The 15,100-nt window shown below is 42.5% G+C and overlaps 1 protein-coding gene across 1 annotated transcript; it reads left to right on the top strand.

The window, feature by feature from the left end:
• Positions 1-1,109: 1,109 nt before the first annotated feature.
• Positions 1,110-11,701, top strand: LOC134060550 (uncharacterized). The gene is made up of 10 exons (XM_062517280.1): positions 1,110-1,270; positions 7,820-7,992; positions 8,238-8,304; positions 8,392-8,495; positions 8,690-8,773; positions 9,063-9,124; positions 9,220-9,303; positions 9,513-9,567; positions 9,689-9,877; positions 10,583-11,701. The coding sequence occupies exons 2-10, from the start codon at positions 7,864-7,866 to the stop codon at positions 11,432-11,434; spliced, it is 1,626 nt and encodes a 541-aa protein (XP_062373264.1). The 5' UTR covers positions 1,110-1,270; positions 7,820-7,863; the 3' UTR covers positions 11,435-11,701.
• Positions 11,702-15,100: the final 3,399 nt, after the last annotated feature.

Consider the following 15,100-nt stretch of genomic DNA (forward strand, 5'->3'; position numbering starts at 1 on the left):
TACGCATGCATCACTGGTTCTACACTCCCCTCCATCGAGGCCATCCACGGCAAGTGATGCTTGCAAAAGGTGCGCAGCATCATCGAAGAATGTTACCACCCCAACCACAGACTGTTCACCCCACTCCCTTCCGGGAGACGTTACAGGTCTCTCCGCACCTGAACCAGCAGGTTCAGAGGAAGCTTCTCTCCTGTAGATGTCACCCTTCTGAACTCTAACTCTGCATCCCGTTGACAACCAACCAACTAACAGTCAGAAAGGCCTATGCCACAAAATTATCCTCGTGGTATTTTATAACTAACACACATAACACATTGCAGTCTAGATTTATTCAGATATGTTTATCCAAATGATAATCATAGGTATGTTTTTACTTTTTATTTTTAAATTTGTTTTAGTTTTCCTTCCAACTTGCTGTGGCCCCGGCCTCCACCTTGAAAACCACTGGACTAGATAGTTCAGAGCCCCAGATAAGAAACCATGTGCAGGAGCAGGGAATACTACTGCAAGGTTGCCCTCTGGTGGATCAAATGTGTAAAAGAGAGAAAACGAAGAGAGTTCAGCATCTTAAAGACTATGAAAATAACACCACCATCAAGTCACAGTCCCTAGGAGAGACGCAGAACAAGATGCTTGATAAACTAGGAAAGTATATGTTTTGGTTGCATGTGCAAATGGTTATCCAGGGCCAACATTTTCATTTCCATTCATTTGGGAGATGTTTTAATGAAACACGTTTCCTTCTTTCGCTCAGTTTTATCAGACCATGGCAGCAGCTACTATTGCAAGTACTCTACTATTGTGCTTCCCTGTGACCCTCTCCCTCAACCACCTGATTTGCCTCCTCAGTATTTCATATTGCCAATGCAAAGTGCAATTTTGTTTAGTTTGTTTTGTATAGGCTATCCCCTTTAAATGAACCAACTGGAATAATTATACTCGAACAAGTAATCCAAACAAACTGATAATGTTTTTGGCCTATGCTTTATTTCAGTGCAAGCTACGGGAAGTAAAGAATATGCCTACCTGCACTTTTTTTGCACTAGGTTGATAAATGGTCCATATCTCTTTAAGTAAATTCGTCTCACATTGAATGAATGATCACATAGCGCAATCACTGTGAATCACATCGCCACTTTTCCCCACATCCTCTCTATCTGGAAAAGTGAAGGAGAGTGAGAGTTCATGCCGTCGAGATAAGGAAACGAAAGGCAAAGAATCTCATGAGAAACATCGCCTATGCTAGCCTACTGTTTGATTCGCCACCGACGTAAGTAGCACATACCTCAATGATCCCTTCAAACGTGAAGTCTTTAAAGACCAAATTTGGCTTGTGACAACTTAGGCAATTGAGAGTCATAATAACAGTAGCCTACTTTTGCTCTATTGTTTAGGCTAGTTAAGTTGAAGGTAGGCCTATGTTTTGTGTTTGTTTTCTTGAAACTCCTAGGCATTGTAATGCGCAGAGCCTATAACAGCCTACACGTGTTGTTGCTGCGCGCTCTGTCTGGGTTTTGCCTGCCGTTGCCGCTGATGTCGATTAAACAAACTCATGGGGTTAATGGCCAAAATGTTGGCTGCTTGCGAAAATGGTTCATGTCAAATGCAAAAGTAATCGTGAGAATTTTCGCTGTAGCATAGCCTATACTTGGATATTGAGGCACCGTAGGCTGTCGAAACACCTGGATTAGGTCACTGAGTTTCACTTTCCTGAAAATCAGTTTCAGTTTCCTTGAACAGGTAGGAACTTCTAATGCCAGAAGTTCACAAAAGTGTCTTGACTTAAATGGCTGTCTATTAACCGGGGTGATTATGTGAGAAATTGTTAGGCTACACGATGGATAGAGAATGGGAATGTGACGTGTCGAACATTTCGCGGTTGCGCCGCGGTGGCGTCTGGGATACATAAGTGAGGCCACTTGTACGCTGCTGCCAATGCTGTATCATTGTAAACATCGTAAAACATTGCTAACTAGCTGTTTCTAACACTGTTTTTCACACATCATTGGACGAACCTGTTGTGTTGTTGGATGTAACGTCCGTGCCTACGATCGTCAGGTAAAAAAAATCAACAACGGAGTGTCTTTATATCACTTTCAGGGCAGGCATGGACTGGCCATAGGGCATACCGGGCAATGCCCGGTGGGCCGACGCATATATTGGGCCGAGGCTGTCATAATTTCATAATTATAAAACAAATATTAAGCTCATTTATATAGCGTACGGCCGCAACGGTAGCGAATCGCGGCCCATTGGTTGACTGCCTTAATGGACATTGAGCTAGTCCAATGAAATCTCAGGCCCCTCCCTGTCTCCCCCCCGGCCTCATCTCCCTCTTGGAGTTCGACCGGAGTTTGAGACCGTCCGTAGCCTATATGAAAATGTACAAAGACAAACCACAAAAGCGCAAGGGGGGCGCAGAGAAGTTGCGAGATAAAAGGCAAAAGCCTACAAGTGGATGCAGCAAAAATGTGCTAAAATTACAGAAATGTTTGCCACCACAAGTTCAAACAGGGCCGTCGACATTACAGCAGTGCAGAAGCAGCACCGAGTGCACAGGCTTCAGAGAGGCACATGCGAGTGTGCAACAGAGTAGTTACACAGAGGAAGGAGTAGCTATTCAAATTGATTCGGAGGAGGAGGAAGAGGTGAGAGACGTGACCCAGCAGGGACAGATTGAGGAGGAGGAGGTCAGAATAGCTACTGTGAGCCAGGTAAGAAGTAGCCGAAATGTTGGCTGAACTGTTTGGGCGCACAACGAACAATTAAAAGTTTGAAATCTGCGACTGCTGCTTCCTCTTGCTTAGATGCATTAACCTGCCTACTATGTAGGATTCAGCACCCAGTTAAGCAAAACAAAGTTTTATAGTGTGAGTGCGTCTTTTTGTGTGGTTTCTGTGTAGGCCTACCCCTCTCGCATGCATTTGAATTGCGATACCCATCAAATTAACGAGTTGTCGGCTCGCCATCAACCTTCTGAAATCTTAAGACAGTCACGATTGGTCGAAATTGTTGTCAATCTTGACGCAGTACAACAAGTAAACTATCAAATTTCTTTGCGCAGACAAGCAGACACCCATACACACATTCATGCAGTCAGACGCCTATACTGTACATCTTCACTAAATAGTATCAAGGTGAATTGTTGGCTAAAACTGTGCAAATCCTCAACATAAATTATAGCAGGTTTTATTTAGTGAAGTATTTAATAGCATGAGTTTTGTGCACAACCTCATCCTTGCTGGTTTAAAGGTCACTCTAGTGGGTGCGTGTGTGTGTGTGTGTGTGTGTGTGTGTGTGTGTGTGTGTGTGTGTGTGTGTGTGTGAGAGAGAGAGAGAGAGAGAGAGAGAGTATAATAATTAATTTTTTTTTTCATGCTTATTTTTTACAAACAAAACAGTGTGCACATATGTTTTATCGTGTACATTATCATGGTGGGCCACTATGGCCAAAAATGCCCGGGCCGTTTTTTGGTCCCAGTCCAGCCCTGTTTCAGGGTCTCACGTCCACTCTCCAGACGGTCTGTCATAGGGATCCATGCTACCGATCAAAGACATCTTTTCTATATAACGTTTCCTCGCGTCCGGCAGGAGCTTGTCTCTGTACGGTCCATTACTACTTCTACTACTAGTTTTTAGCATAGTAGCCTAAATGTTTACATCTAGTGTTACTGTTTTGGCTAGCCGATCTTGTTCGAAATATCATAGGTTTCCATAGGTTTCTTGTTTATAATTCGCGCCGCGGCCTCATCAAATGGAGGAAAACGCCCCTTTTGTCCCAGAATGCATTGCGCCGCTGACTTCCGTTCCCATTCTCTATAGAAGCATGGAATTTGGTAGGCTACAGGTGTTCTTTGGGCGGCAGACTTGAGGGGTGCCCAATAGTGATGCGCGGGTCGGCCCGTAACCCGCGGGTCGGGTTGGGGCGGGTAAAGAAATGATCACTTTATTTGCGGGGCGGGTTGGGGCGGGTCATTAAAAACAAAATTACATTTTAAAATCCATGTATGTTGCATGCAATTCCCTATAGCCTATATTAAAGAACCGTATGCGGCTGGTCATCAAAATTTCTGGTGAAGCAAACCCCGTCGACCGACGCGGTTGCGGCGTCGGGACCTTACTACCACTTCGAACGTGCATTAATTCCTATAGACGCACGGCGCGTCATTGATTATCCCTTACATAACGGTAGGCTATATCGTTCAGCCTTACTCACGGTTCTTCCTCACATTCTACAACTGAAATGTCTCCTTACCGTAGCATCAACGAGCTGTGTAATTTCCACAGGAGGTTTTGGTCTGCCCTCTGCTTCCACTCGTAATTTGTCCCCATATGAATATGACTGGAAACGAAGCTAGCTACCCTCCTAGCAATACCCTCCTAGCCTGTAAGGGCTCTTGCTAAACAAATTATATTAGGAAACAAAAAAGATATTCACTAACCCTAAGTAACAAAATCCTCATCTACACAGAAAAATAAAGATATGTCTTATGAAATGACTGTTCAACAAATTATGTGTTGTTTTTGCTGATTATGAAGCTCCCCTAAATCGCCGCTGTCAAAGTCAGTTAACGATAGCTGCCTTATGAAGGCGTTGACTGGCCAGAGTATTGTGTCAATCATATTCAAGTGACGGAAGTGCAAAATTCTACCCTATCGGTCACTGCTTCACGGGTGGGACTTATCTGCCATAAGGATCCATTGAAACGGGGAAAATCCACGAGCCGCGGGGGGTTTCACTCGATTTACATTGAAGTCAATGGGAAAAGATATCGATGGTAGTGAAGCAAGAAAATCGTCTGATTCACTGCAATTGTCTGTTTCACCGCGGGTGTGGGGATGGCGCTGTTGTCACTCACAGAATTGAATTCAGGAAAACAGCTCGTCTTAATGACTGTCTTTCTGTTTCAAAACAGTGAAAAAGGGATTATTGTAAGGTTTTTTATTTTATTTTTTATTATGACTTTTTTTTGGTGAAGCACTGCTTCACCTGTAGTCTTATAGAAGCCTCCTCTGCCTAGGATTGTGGCCAAAACGATCGTAGGCTAGCCCACTGCAATTACTTTCAAAATACTGTTGCGCGGCGTATCGCCTCTCCCTCCCCTCTGAGTCGCGGTTGCCAGCTTGCTGCAGGATCCAGCAGGAACAGCAACAGGCTGCTAGCTTTCAATGGCAAGTGTTGTTTTCCTCAGCATAATGACAGAGAAACGAACTCTGATAATGCATTGCTAACGTCAGCAATGACTAGCCGTTATTATTTCCCAAACAATTCCTTAACCTACCTTTTCAATTCAATGAGCCACCTCCTCCATGGCTCCACATAACGTTACTTTGCACAAACATGCATAACTTGTTTGTTCGACTGTCATAGGCTATTTGAAATGTCAATTTACACTAGCTTACAAGTAGGCTAGTAGCCAAACTGATTAATCTTTATCTGTCCAGGAGCAAATTAACAACACTGACTGTCTTCAAATTCTTCTCCGTTTTCAGCCGCCTCTATCTCCTATACAAATCCTTGTTTTATTTCGGACATATTTCGTAGGCTATAATGTTTAGCCTAGATTACAAACGCTGCTTTGTAGGTTTTTGCTGTGTATTTCTAGATTTTTTAAATGTGTAGCCTATCATCTTGTTATAATGACCTGATTATCGTTCATATTCATAATCATAGCCTTTGTTGTTGCCAGTTTACAGGCGATGTTTCCAAGCACTTACAATGCCCCGTATGTAATAGTCGCGGGTGCGGGGCGGGGCGGGTTGTCAAAATAGATACAGTGGTGCGGGGCGGTCTGGGTCGGGCCAAATAATTTCATAAAAGCGGGACCCGCGGGTTGAAAAAATACCCGACCCGCGCATCACTACCCCGTATGTAATAGTCGCGGGTGCGGGGCGGGGCGGGTTGTCAAAATAGATACAGTGGTGCGGGGCGGTCTGGGTCGGGCCAAATAATTTCATAAAAGCGGGACCCGCGGGTTGAAAAAATACCCGACCCGCGCATCACTAGTGCCCAAAAATAGGCGCATTCGGACACAGCAGTGAGAATGCATTCAGGTGAGTGAAAAAATTATTGTATCGTGGGAAAACTTAGCCTCGCGAGCCATCCACGTACTTCCGGCCAAGGATTGCCTCCACTACGAGTCTGGCCGTGCTCCTCTGTGGAGCATTCTGCTCGGTAGAATTGTAACAGAACGCCCCCCCTCCAGAAAGCAGCCAATAAACGAAGAGACGGGTTGGTGGGGGCGAAAGGGGGAGGGCGCTCGTGACGATGACGTTAAACGCCTGCGCTATGTTGTTATGAGTAACTATCGCCGATTGGGTGAGAGCTGTCCAATCAATTCAAACCAGAACTGGGCGTTACTTCCCGCTTCCTGCAAGCGCTTCAGAGCAAAGAAATTCCAGACCATAATACGAAATGAAATGGTAGTATTATGGGATGGTCAGGACCAGGCTAGGGAAAACTCACCCCCAACCTAATTTATTTCAAAAAGTGAATATTTCAGACGTTTGTATATTCTAGATTGATTCTTTCGATTCTTCTTCTTAAAAAAATAATACTCTTGATTTATGATTATGATTATGGTTAGGCTAGTCAGCTCATGAAAGCCAACAATCAATATCTCATATTGTTAGTAACAGTACACCCAATACTTGGTCGGGCTGCTTTTGCATAAATTAGGCCTATTGCATCAATGTGGCATGGTATGGAGACCATCAGCCTGTGACACTGCTGAGGTGCTGGAGGCCCAGGTTGCTTTGATAGGTCGTCTTGTTGGGTAGATAGATTATTAGAGATCCATAGATTCTCTATGGGGTTCAGGTCAGACGAGTTGTCTTGCCAATCAATCTCAGTAATTCCATGGTAAGCAAACCAGTTAGCCAACTAGCGGTTTTGTCACTGTGGGCAGGTTCCGAGTCCTGTTGTAAAAGGAAGCATTTCCATAAAGCTTGTCAGCAGATGGAAGCATGAAATGCTCTAAAATCTCCTGGTAGAAAGCTGCATTGACTCCGGTCTTGATAAAACACACTGGGCCAGCACAACAATCAACAATGAAACAAAAAGTGTCTTGGAATATTTTACTCTGGATGTAATTAATCTAGAATATATGAAAGATTCTTTTTTTTTAAATGAACCCATTTTTTGAGACCTATACATCAGTCATGGCTCCTATGCACAGGGAAAAAGGAACTGCGGAGGAAGAAGCCTTTTTGTTCTGCAGGAAGGGACTTTTTGCAGTTCCAAGGACCCCCTTTTTCACGCATTCGGACAGCATGGAACTGGGAATTGAGTGACAGAAAATATAGGCAGTGAATGTCTCTCATAAGTAGGCAATCATCCAATGTATTACAAGCACTGATGTGGCAAGAGAAGGCTGCATTGATGGTGTTGTCACTGGTAAGCTCATGCACAGCATTTCCAAGCTCATCATTGTAATCGGGCACAGGTAGAGATTAGAGTTTGAATAAACAGAGCATCCACTTTCAGAGGAACATTATGGAAACTGTGAATTGTAAGGACCACATCGAGGGCTTTTGAGCATCCCCAATTGTAAACACGTTGGTCTAACATCTGGAAGAAAATAAAATGCAAATCATTTAGCAACCCTTACCATACATTTGTCCACCACCAGTTAGTTGGCCTAGAGGGGGAAGGGGTTTCTTTAAATACAATGTGTGTTTTATTTGCTTCAGCTTTGTACTTCCAGTTGACAGTATTTCATTTTGTTATATAAATAAGATGAACAGAACTCCGCCTGTTTCTTCATATGATCAAAAACTGCTAAATATTTAACCTATTTTGTCTGTACAATGTACATAGGCTCATAAAGCAAAGACCACTGTGCCCCTCCATGTCCACTAAGTATGGGCAGCCAGCCGAGTGTCCTGGAGCAACATGGCTTCACAGTTGTAAGAGAAGAGGGCCATGCCACCCTGGTGAAGTCACAGGAGGCTGATCAGTATCTCGTCAGACAGATCCATAACAGCACAGAGGTGAGAATGCATGTATTTCCCATAAATGTGTCTTGTATAGGCCTAGGATATACTGTAGGAATATTTCTGTACAGCCAATTATGCTTGTTTGTGCTATTAGTAGTTTGTTTCCTACAATTTAATTTTTTGGTTATTAATTTCATCTTTTTTTTTTCCTTGTTAATAATCTTAACAAATGTTGAACATTGAAATGGTTTGCTTAAGCATAAGACAGTTGTTCATGGCAGCAATGTCTCATCTTTCAGGATGTTAAAGAAATTCTCAGAATCCTGCAGCATCCCCATATCATTGGACATGAGAAGTCCTTTGAAGGTAGTGTAAACAATAATGCAGCATATCGATGGAAATGGATGTTGTAAAATCACTCAAACATTTTTTTTTTTTTTTTTTTTTTTGCAGATGATGGAACATTGTATGTCTTGGTGGACTACTATGAGGGGGGGGATTTGTCTAAAAAGATTCAAGCCAAGCGGGAAAGTGGAGAACAGTTTACAGAGGAAGAGGTGCTCTATAAAATCTAAATTCTTATTTTGAATAGATTACCATCTTTACTGTAACTAGTCTGGCACAGATACAAATATGTGTACATCTTTATGTGTACGACACTACTTGCAATGAACCATTAAAGGCTTTTTATATTTAAAAAAATCTCTGCTAATCCATTTTTTGCTTTTGGATGTGTACATCTTTATTCCAGATTAAGGATTGGGTTGTCAAAGTCTGCATGGCACTGAAGCACTTGCATACCAAAAACATTGTTCACAGAGACCTAAGACCTCAGGTACAGTATACTGATGAAGAGCTTTGAAACATAAAATGGCTGTAGAATATAGTTTATGGAATGTAATTCCCAAGTCATCATAGGTTCTAAGAGTAAAGTAATTGTTGTTATTAATGCATTTCAATTCATGTTCAGTATTTGTGTATTGTGGTTTGATTTTGATTCATAATTTAGCATAAATTAAGTTAATTTAACATGTCATTATTTGTCATTTCCTGTCATTTTATTATGTGTGCCTTTTCCATCACCATTACTTGTGTATTTTCATTAAACTTGTTGTGGTTAATAGAACATTTCCCTCACGAAATTTGGAACAGTGTGCCTGGGAGAGCTTTTAGAGATCAAAGAAAGGTATCTATCTGAATATCAATATCATACACATTCACTCAACCCATCATCCAGTAAATTTGTTTCTGAATATTTGATTGATCTGCCTTGTCTGTCAGAATTGGTGTAGAGAGTGACTCTACTGGGGAACTAACTCACATTGCCCCTGAAATCCTGAAGGGAGATTCATACCATGATAAGAGGTAACGCTGTTTCACCACCATTGCAAACAATTTGTCTGGAAGATATGGAGGTCATTCAATTTTTGATTCATGTTGTTATGATGCATAAACACACAGGATATTCATATAGGGAGCACATTGACATCAAACATTATGTAGTTGATATGATTTCAAAGGTGTCACAACCACTGACAATGTGATTTTCTCCCCCTCTATATTGGTCTGCACAGTGATATTTGGTCCTTGGGCTGTCTCCTACATGAGCTGTGTATGATGAAAAGTGCAGTAAGTAGAACCACTGTATTAAAAAAAAATAATAATAATAATAAAATTATAAACATAAATGCTTAAACTATAAATGTGCCAGTGAACCTTTATAAAGCGGTCATTTTCTTTCTCTTCTCAGTTTTCAGGAGAGAGTGCAGTGAGCCTGGTTCCTAAGATCCTTAGCGGTTCCTATACGCCTCTCCCTAAGACCTTCTCCAGATCTCTCCGTCGGCTCCTGAGCGATCTCTTACAGACAGACCCGGAGCGTCGACCTTCAGCGCAGGAGGTTTTGGCGAGGCCGTTCATTATTGCCTTCCTCACAGCCCAGGTGAGGTCCTAGCTGCAAAGCGAGTGCCTGTGATCCCTGTACGCTTGAACCCACATTTGGAAGTGATGGCAGTGCAAAATCGTATTAATGTTTTGTTAAGTAGTGACAGGGGTAGCAGACACTGATGGAGGCATTATGGCCAAAACGTATGTCTGCTACCACTGTCGCTACTCAAGAAAATATTAAAAAGAAAAAAAACGTAAATGTCTATGAGTGCGATGTTCTTTGATTTTGGAGTATTGCATTGGTAATCACGTCTGCTGTACGTACAAGAAGAGGGAGAATGCTGTGTTTAGCATTTTAGTGCAAAATATCATGCCTTTACATGATGTTGATTCTCTCAAGCTGCTGTTGCTTAGGTCTATTAAACAAAAATGTATAGATGGAAATAACAAATTGCAGTTAATGTAGTTTCTGCAGCATTCGCATAGATGCATTTTTACCTCTAGGTGGTGCTCAATTCCTCCAATTGCTCAATGTGACTACTGTATATCAATGTGATTTCACAATTATCTCAGGGAAATGCAAGTGGGGGAAAGTATTGTTTCACAATATTCCGACATCTCGTAGATCAAACTATTTGATTAATCGACAGAAGACATGCAACGGATTAATCACTTCTGAAAATAATCATTGTAAGGATGATCAATACATAATAGATATGAATTTTGTTTGTTTGTGTGGTGGTGGTGTGGGCTTGTTCAGAGTGAGCGGACGGTCGCTGAGCTCCAGGAGAGCCTGCAGAAGCTGAGGACCCTGGCTGACGGTCTGGAGAATTTGCACTTTGGCACCACTGTGGGCAGTCTGACTGGCGGGGTGATTGGAGCAGCTGGAGGCATCACCTCCATCGTGGGCCTCATCTTGGCCCCCTTCACCCTGGGTGCCTCTCTGATCGTGACCGGGGTGGGGGTCGGCGTCGCAGTCGCTGGTGGTGCGACCGCAGGAGTCTCTAACATCACCAACATGGTCAACCAGTCCACCGACCGCTACAATGTCAAGAACATCATCCGTGAATTCCAGGAGAAGATGAACTCGGTGGTGGTCAGCCTCCAGCACATCTGTGAAGGCCTGGAGGCCCTGAATCTCTCAGCTGAGAATGGGAATGGCCCAGGGACAGGGACGACAGGAGACCTGGCCAAGGCAGGCGTCAGAATTGGGCGAGGGCTGGGTGGCATCCCTGAACTGATGCGCCTGGCACAGGTGGCGAACCTGGGCAAGGTGGCAGCGCAGACTGCCAGAGCCGTGCGGGCAATAGAAGTGGCCACTGGCATCTTCTCGGCCTTCTTCCTGGCCGTTGACGTCTTCTTCATCGCCATGGACGCCAAGGAGATCCACGACATCCGGCAGACCTGGGCGGAGGCGTCCACCCCAGAAAGCCCAGTCCAGCTGAAGATGCTGGACGCGGAGGACTCTGAACTCGTGGAGGAGGGCAAGCCGGAGGTGAAGTCCGAGACCATGAAGTTTGTTCAGCAGATCAGGGAGACGGCGACACAGCTGGAGGAGATTCTGGATGAGCTGAGTGACATCATCACCTTCCTCCCAAAAGTCGAAGCCTAAGCGCACAATCTCTGAGCCGGACAACACCTCAGTGTTATGATAAGCACCTTATCAGACATCCTATACCCTTTCCATTTTGATATCTCTGACAACACTGAAATGAGAGGAAATATGTTTCCTGACCACATGGCTTGTTATCTAGGCGATTTTTTTGTACTCCTTGCTTTTTGCTCGAAAATATTTGATATCCTTTTTGATATAACAATAATGCAGTCGATCATCAGATAATTTTTGTAATTGTATCAATAAAAACATTTTCTTGCTGAAGTACTGTTTTTTTTTTTTTTTTTTAAAGTGATGCCTCACAACATATTAATCCTTTATTGCATGAATGATCACTTATATTATCACTATACATACCGTAATTTCCCGACTATTAGCCGCGGCCTATACATTGATTTTGCTAAATTTCTTCTGCTATGTGGTTAATACAGGGGGGCAGTTAATATGGTGTTAATATGGTTTTGTTTCTTTTAACTTGCATAAAACACTGCCCTGCGGCTTATACACAATGCGGCTTATATGGGGGAAATTACTGTAAAACAAATGTTTTAATGTATTTTGTAGGACTACTTTGTAGGACTACTAAAGACTACTTTGTATTTACTGTAACATAGAGAGAGAGAGTTGTGACAGTTGTGGTCTACTGGCAGCACATGTTATGTGATGTTGAAACGACTTTGACACATTGAAAATGTTGCATGATTCCACAATTTTACCCTTTAGATTTTACACGCACAGCTATCAACAATCAATAGATATAATGAATAACGTTTTATCAAGACATTTTTCATGAAGACATTTATTAGGGAACAGGACAAACAATAGCCTACATGAATACATCTGTAATTAAGCTATATTTTATCTATCGTGTTTCAGCACATTTCATGATCAACCGTTTTCACACAAACAGATGTTTTGTCCCTCAGTCTGTTAAGTTAGATTGACAGTGCAGAAAGAGCTTGAGCAAGTCTATACTAAGGTGGAAAATTAGACAGGATGACATTTGGTCAAATCAGACGAGGGAGAACTCTTCATTGTCTTTGAACTAGACAAACATGTGAGTTAATGTCATTTTCACATTGAGATCTGTATTTTCCAAACATTACACGCCCTTGTTTCCTGAGCACTATGATATGAGTGAAATTGGTTTTTATTTATTTTTTTGCAATTAGAGCTTTTTGTAGTGGTTGGACTGCCGTGGATGTCATATGATGTTTATAATCCAGTAAACTTGAGGTAATTTCAAGCGCTGAAAATCATGTGATGGCAGGATTTGAACAGCAACATCATTGCTACCCATTCTTGATAGACAAGGTTAACAAAATGGACAGCTGTGACTAGGCAGCAACAACCTTATCTGATTTGACATGGAATGACCCAGTTAAGAGTGCAATGCCGATGGGGAAAATAATTTACTGTATTTTTGTTTTAGTAAATATTTTACTGTTGAATGTGCACACACACACACACACACACACACACACACACACACACACACACTCAAATGATCTTAAATCAACAATTTTATAGGTAAGTAGTCTAATTGCATTTCAAGTTTTACACTTTTGGAAACCTCTTCAAACCAGTGCAGGTTTTACACATTTCTGCAGTAACACCATTGGTCGCCTAATGTTGCTGCACAGGCACAACACTACTGGTGTAAAATCTTCCTACTAAATCAGGCAGGACTTGTCTGGAAATAACATTAACTTCACTGCCTCAGCATCTATACATTTTGGGTAATATGTGTGCGTCCACCTGATGGTAATAGGGATAATATCATTCTTCAAACTAAAATTACCTAGGCCAACCTTCTGTAAACAATGACGTAGGTCGGAAACCTCAACTGCATTTTGACCAACATGACATGTACACAATCAAGTGGTTTGAAACAATAAGAATTACATTTATGATGTGCACAAGTGAGAAGATTATATGGGGTTTGAGCAAATAAACAGTTTAGAGACTGCCCATGCTGATCTGAGAAATCCACCTAAAGGACTGAGATGAAAGTATTAGTATCGAACTAGAATGCATTTCCCGGTGGGAAAGTGCGAAGTGTGCTTGCTCCGACGCGCCGCGAAAGCGCTCCGGCAGGAGACGCGACCGCTCGCCCTCAGGTCAAAACGCTAAAGTTTGGCCAAGACGCAAAGCTGCTTCGAGTTTGGCGGCGTTACCCTCGATTGCCAAATTCTTACACTGACGTGACGGGTTGCCTAGGTTCATCAGTGGTATGTCCCAGAGCACCTCCAATGTAAAAATGTAGATGTCATCCCAAAGATGTAAAGAGATATGAGACAAAATGCATTTTTGCTAATTGCGACGCCCCCTAGTGGCCAAATTACACCAAATTTACTAAGGCTACTTTGGATTGTGTCCAAAATCGTCCCACCAAATATGGTCTTGACACCTCAAAGCGTTTCCGAGATTTGACCTCACTTCCTGTTTGGAGGCTTCGCCATCGAATTTGATTGGCTGCCATGGGCGAATGCTTTGATGTATGGAAATGAAATGTACACCTCTAAGGTCTGTAGACCTTGTGTTGAATTATGTATGAGTTGTTCACGTGTAGCCAGCATGAAACACGTAACCAGTGAAAGAAGGAAGGAGCCTAAGGAACTAGGCATGTTTCTAGAACAAATACGAGTAATGTTAGGAGTATTGCGGGAACATCTGCTGTTTACTCACTGTTGAGTAAGTTGCAATGTGTTATAGCCTCAAATTGATGGTAGAATAAATAGGACGACTCACCTGTTCAAATGGTGTAATAGGATCAAATTTGGTGTTGATATGTCAAAGCAACCAGGCTGTTACTGGTTAACGTGTCTGAATATGAAATAGGGATGGCGAAAACTACAAATTTTCTTGACCGACCACCGAGGCTCATTAGCCGGTTGAAACCGGTTAACCGGTTCGTTTAAAATAAATTATGCTATTTGAAATAACAGCCACGCAATTTCCCAACTCTCATCTCTCTGTCCCCCGCTCATAGGCTACACACAGCCCCGGCGCCGCCCTTTCACTCACGTCACTTTTTTAAATCCCCTACAGCGCCAGTTTAGTTTGAGGAAGTGCTAACAATAATAACGAAAGATGATCATTACCTTATCTGTTACCATTGATGACCCTTCCTGAAATGTAGATGTAATGTCTTTCCAAATCTAAGCCCATCATATGCGGAAAGTTGCCTAGACTGCAACACGATAAAACCAATGGATAAAACAGCGCACTTCCAGATTGCAAAAGACGCACCGGCCACCGCTGTGACCTCGTGCCAAATGTTTTTATTGGTTTATTACGTAGCCTAGCCTACAAGCAGGCGAGTTATGAAAAATTGAGTGTGAGGGATAATTTGTTAACTTCACGAAAAAAAGATCTTCTTGGAATGAGATGGCTAGCTGTAGTAGCGTTTAGTCCACTGTCTTTAGGCTAATTTAAAGATGCCTCTCTTTTTTTTTTGTTAACCGACTAGCGACAACTTTGGTCGGTTAACGTGGATACGGTCAACCATCGGTCAAACAGTCACCGGTTAACATCCCTAATATCAAATCGATTTTGGATTGGTTGCATGTGATAAAAGCTATGCCATTTCCTGTCCATATTCAGATTCAGAAATACTGTACACCGGCAACAAGGCACACACACACACACACACACACACAG

This window comes from Sardina pilchardus, chromosome 16, assembly GCF_963854185.1.
Source record: "Sardina pilchardus chromosome 16, fSarPil1.1, whole genome shotgun sequence".
In the NCBI taxonomy this organism is placed as follows: domain Eukaryota; kingdom Metazoa; phylum Chordata; class Actinopteri; order Clupeiformes; family Clupeidae; genus Sardina; species Sardina pilchardus.

Excerpts from the sequence above, each read along its gene's own strand:
- LOC134060550 (XM_062517280.1), top strand. The coding sequence starts at position 7,864 with ATGGGCAGCCAGCCGAGTGTCCTGGAGCAACATGGCTTCACAGTTGTA. Across the intron at positions 8,774-9,062 it reads ACAGAGACCTAAGACCTCAG|AACATTTCCCTCACGAAATT; the intron begins GTACAGTATACT and ends TGTGGTTAATAG. Across the intron at positions 9,878-10,582 it reads TTGCCTTCCTCACAGCCCAG|AGTGAGCGGACGGTCGCTGA; the intron begins GTGAGGTCCTAG and ends GGGCTTGTTCAG.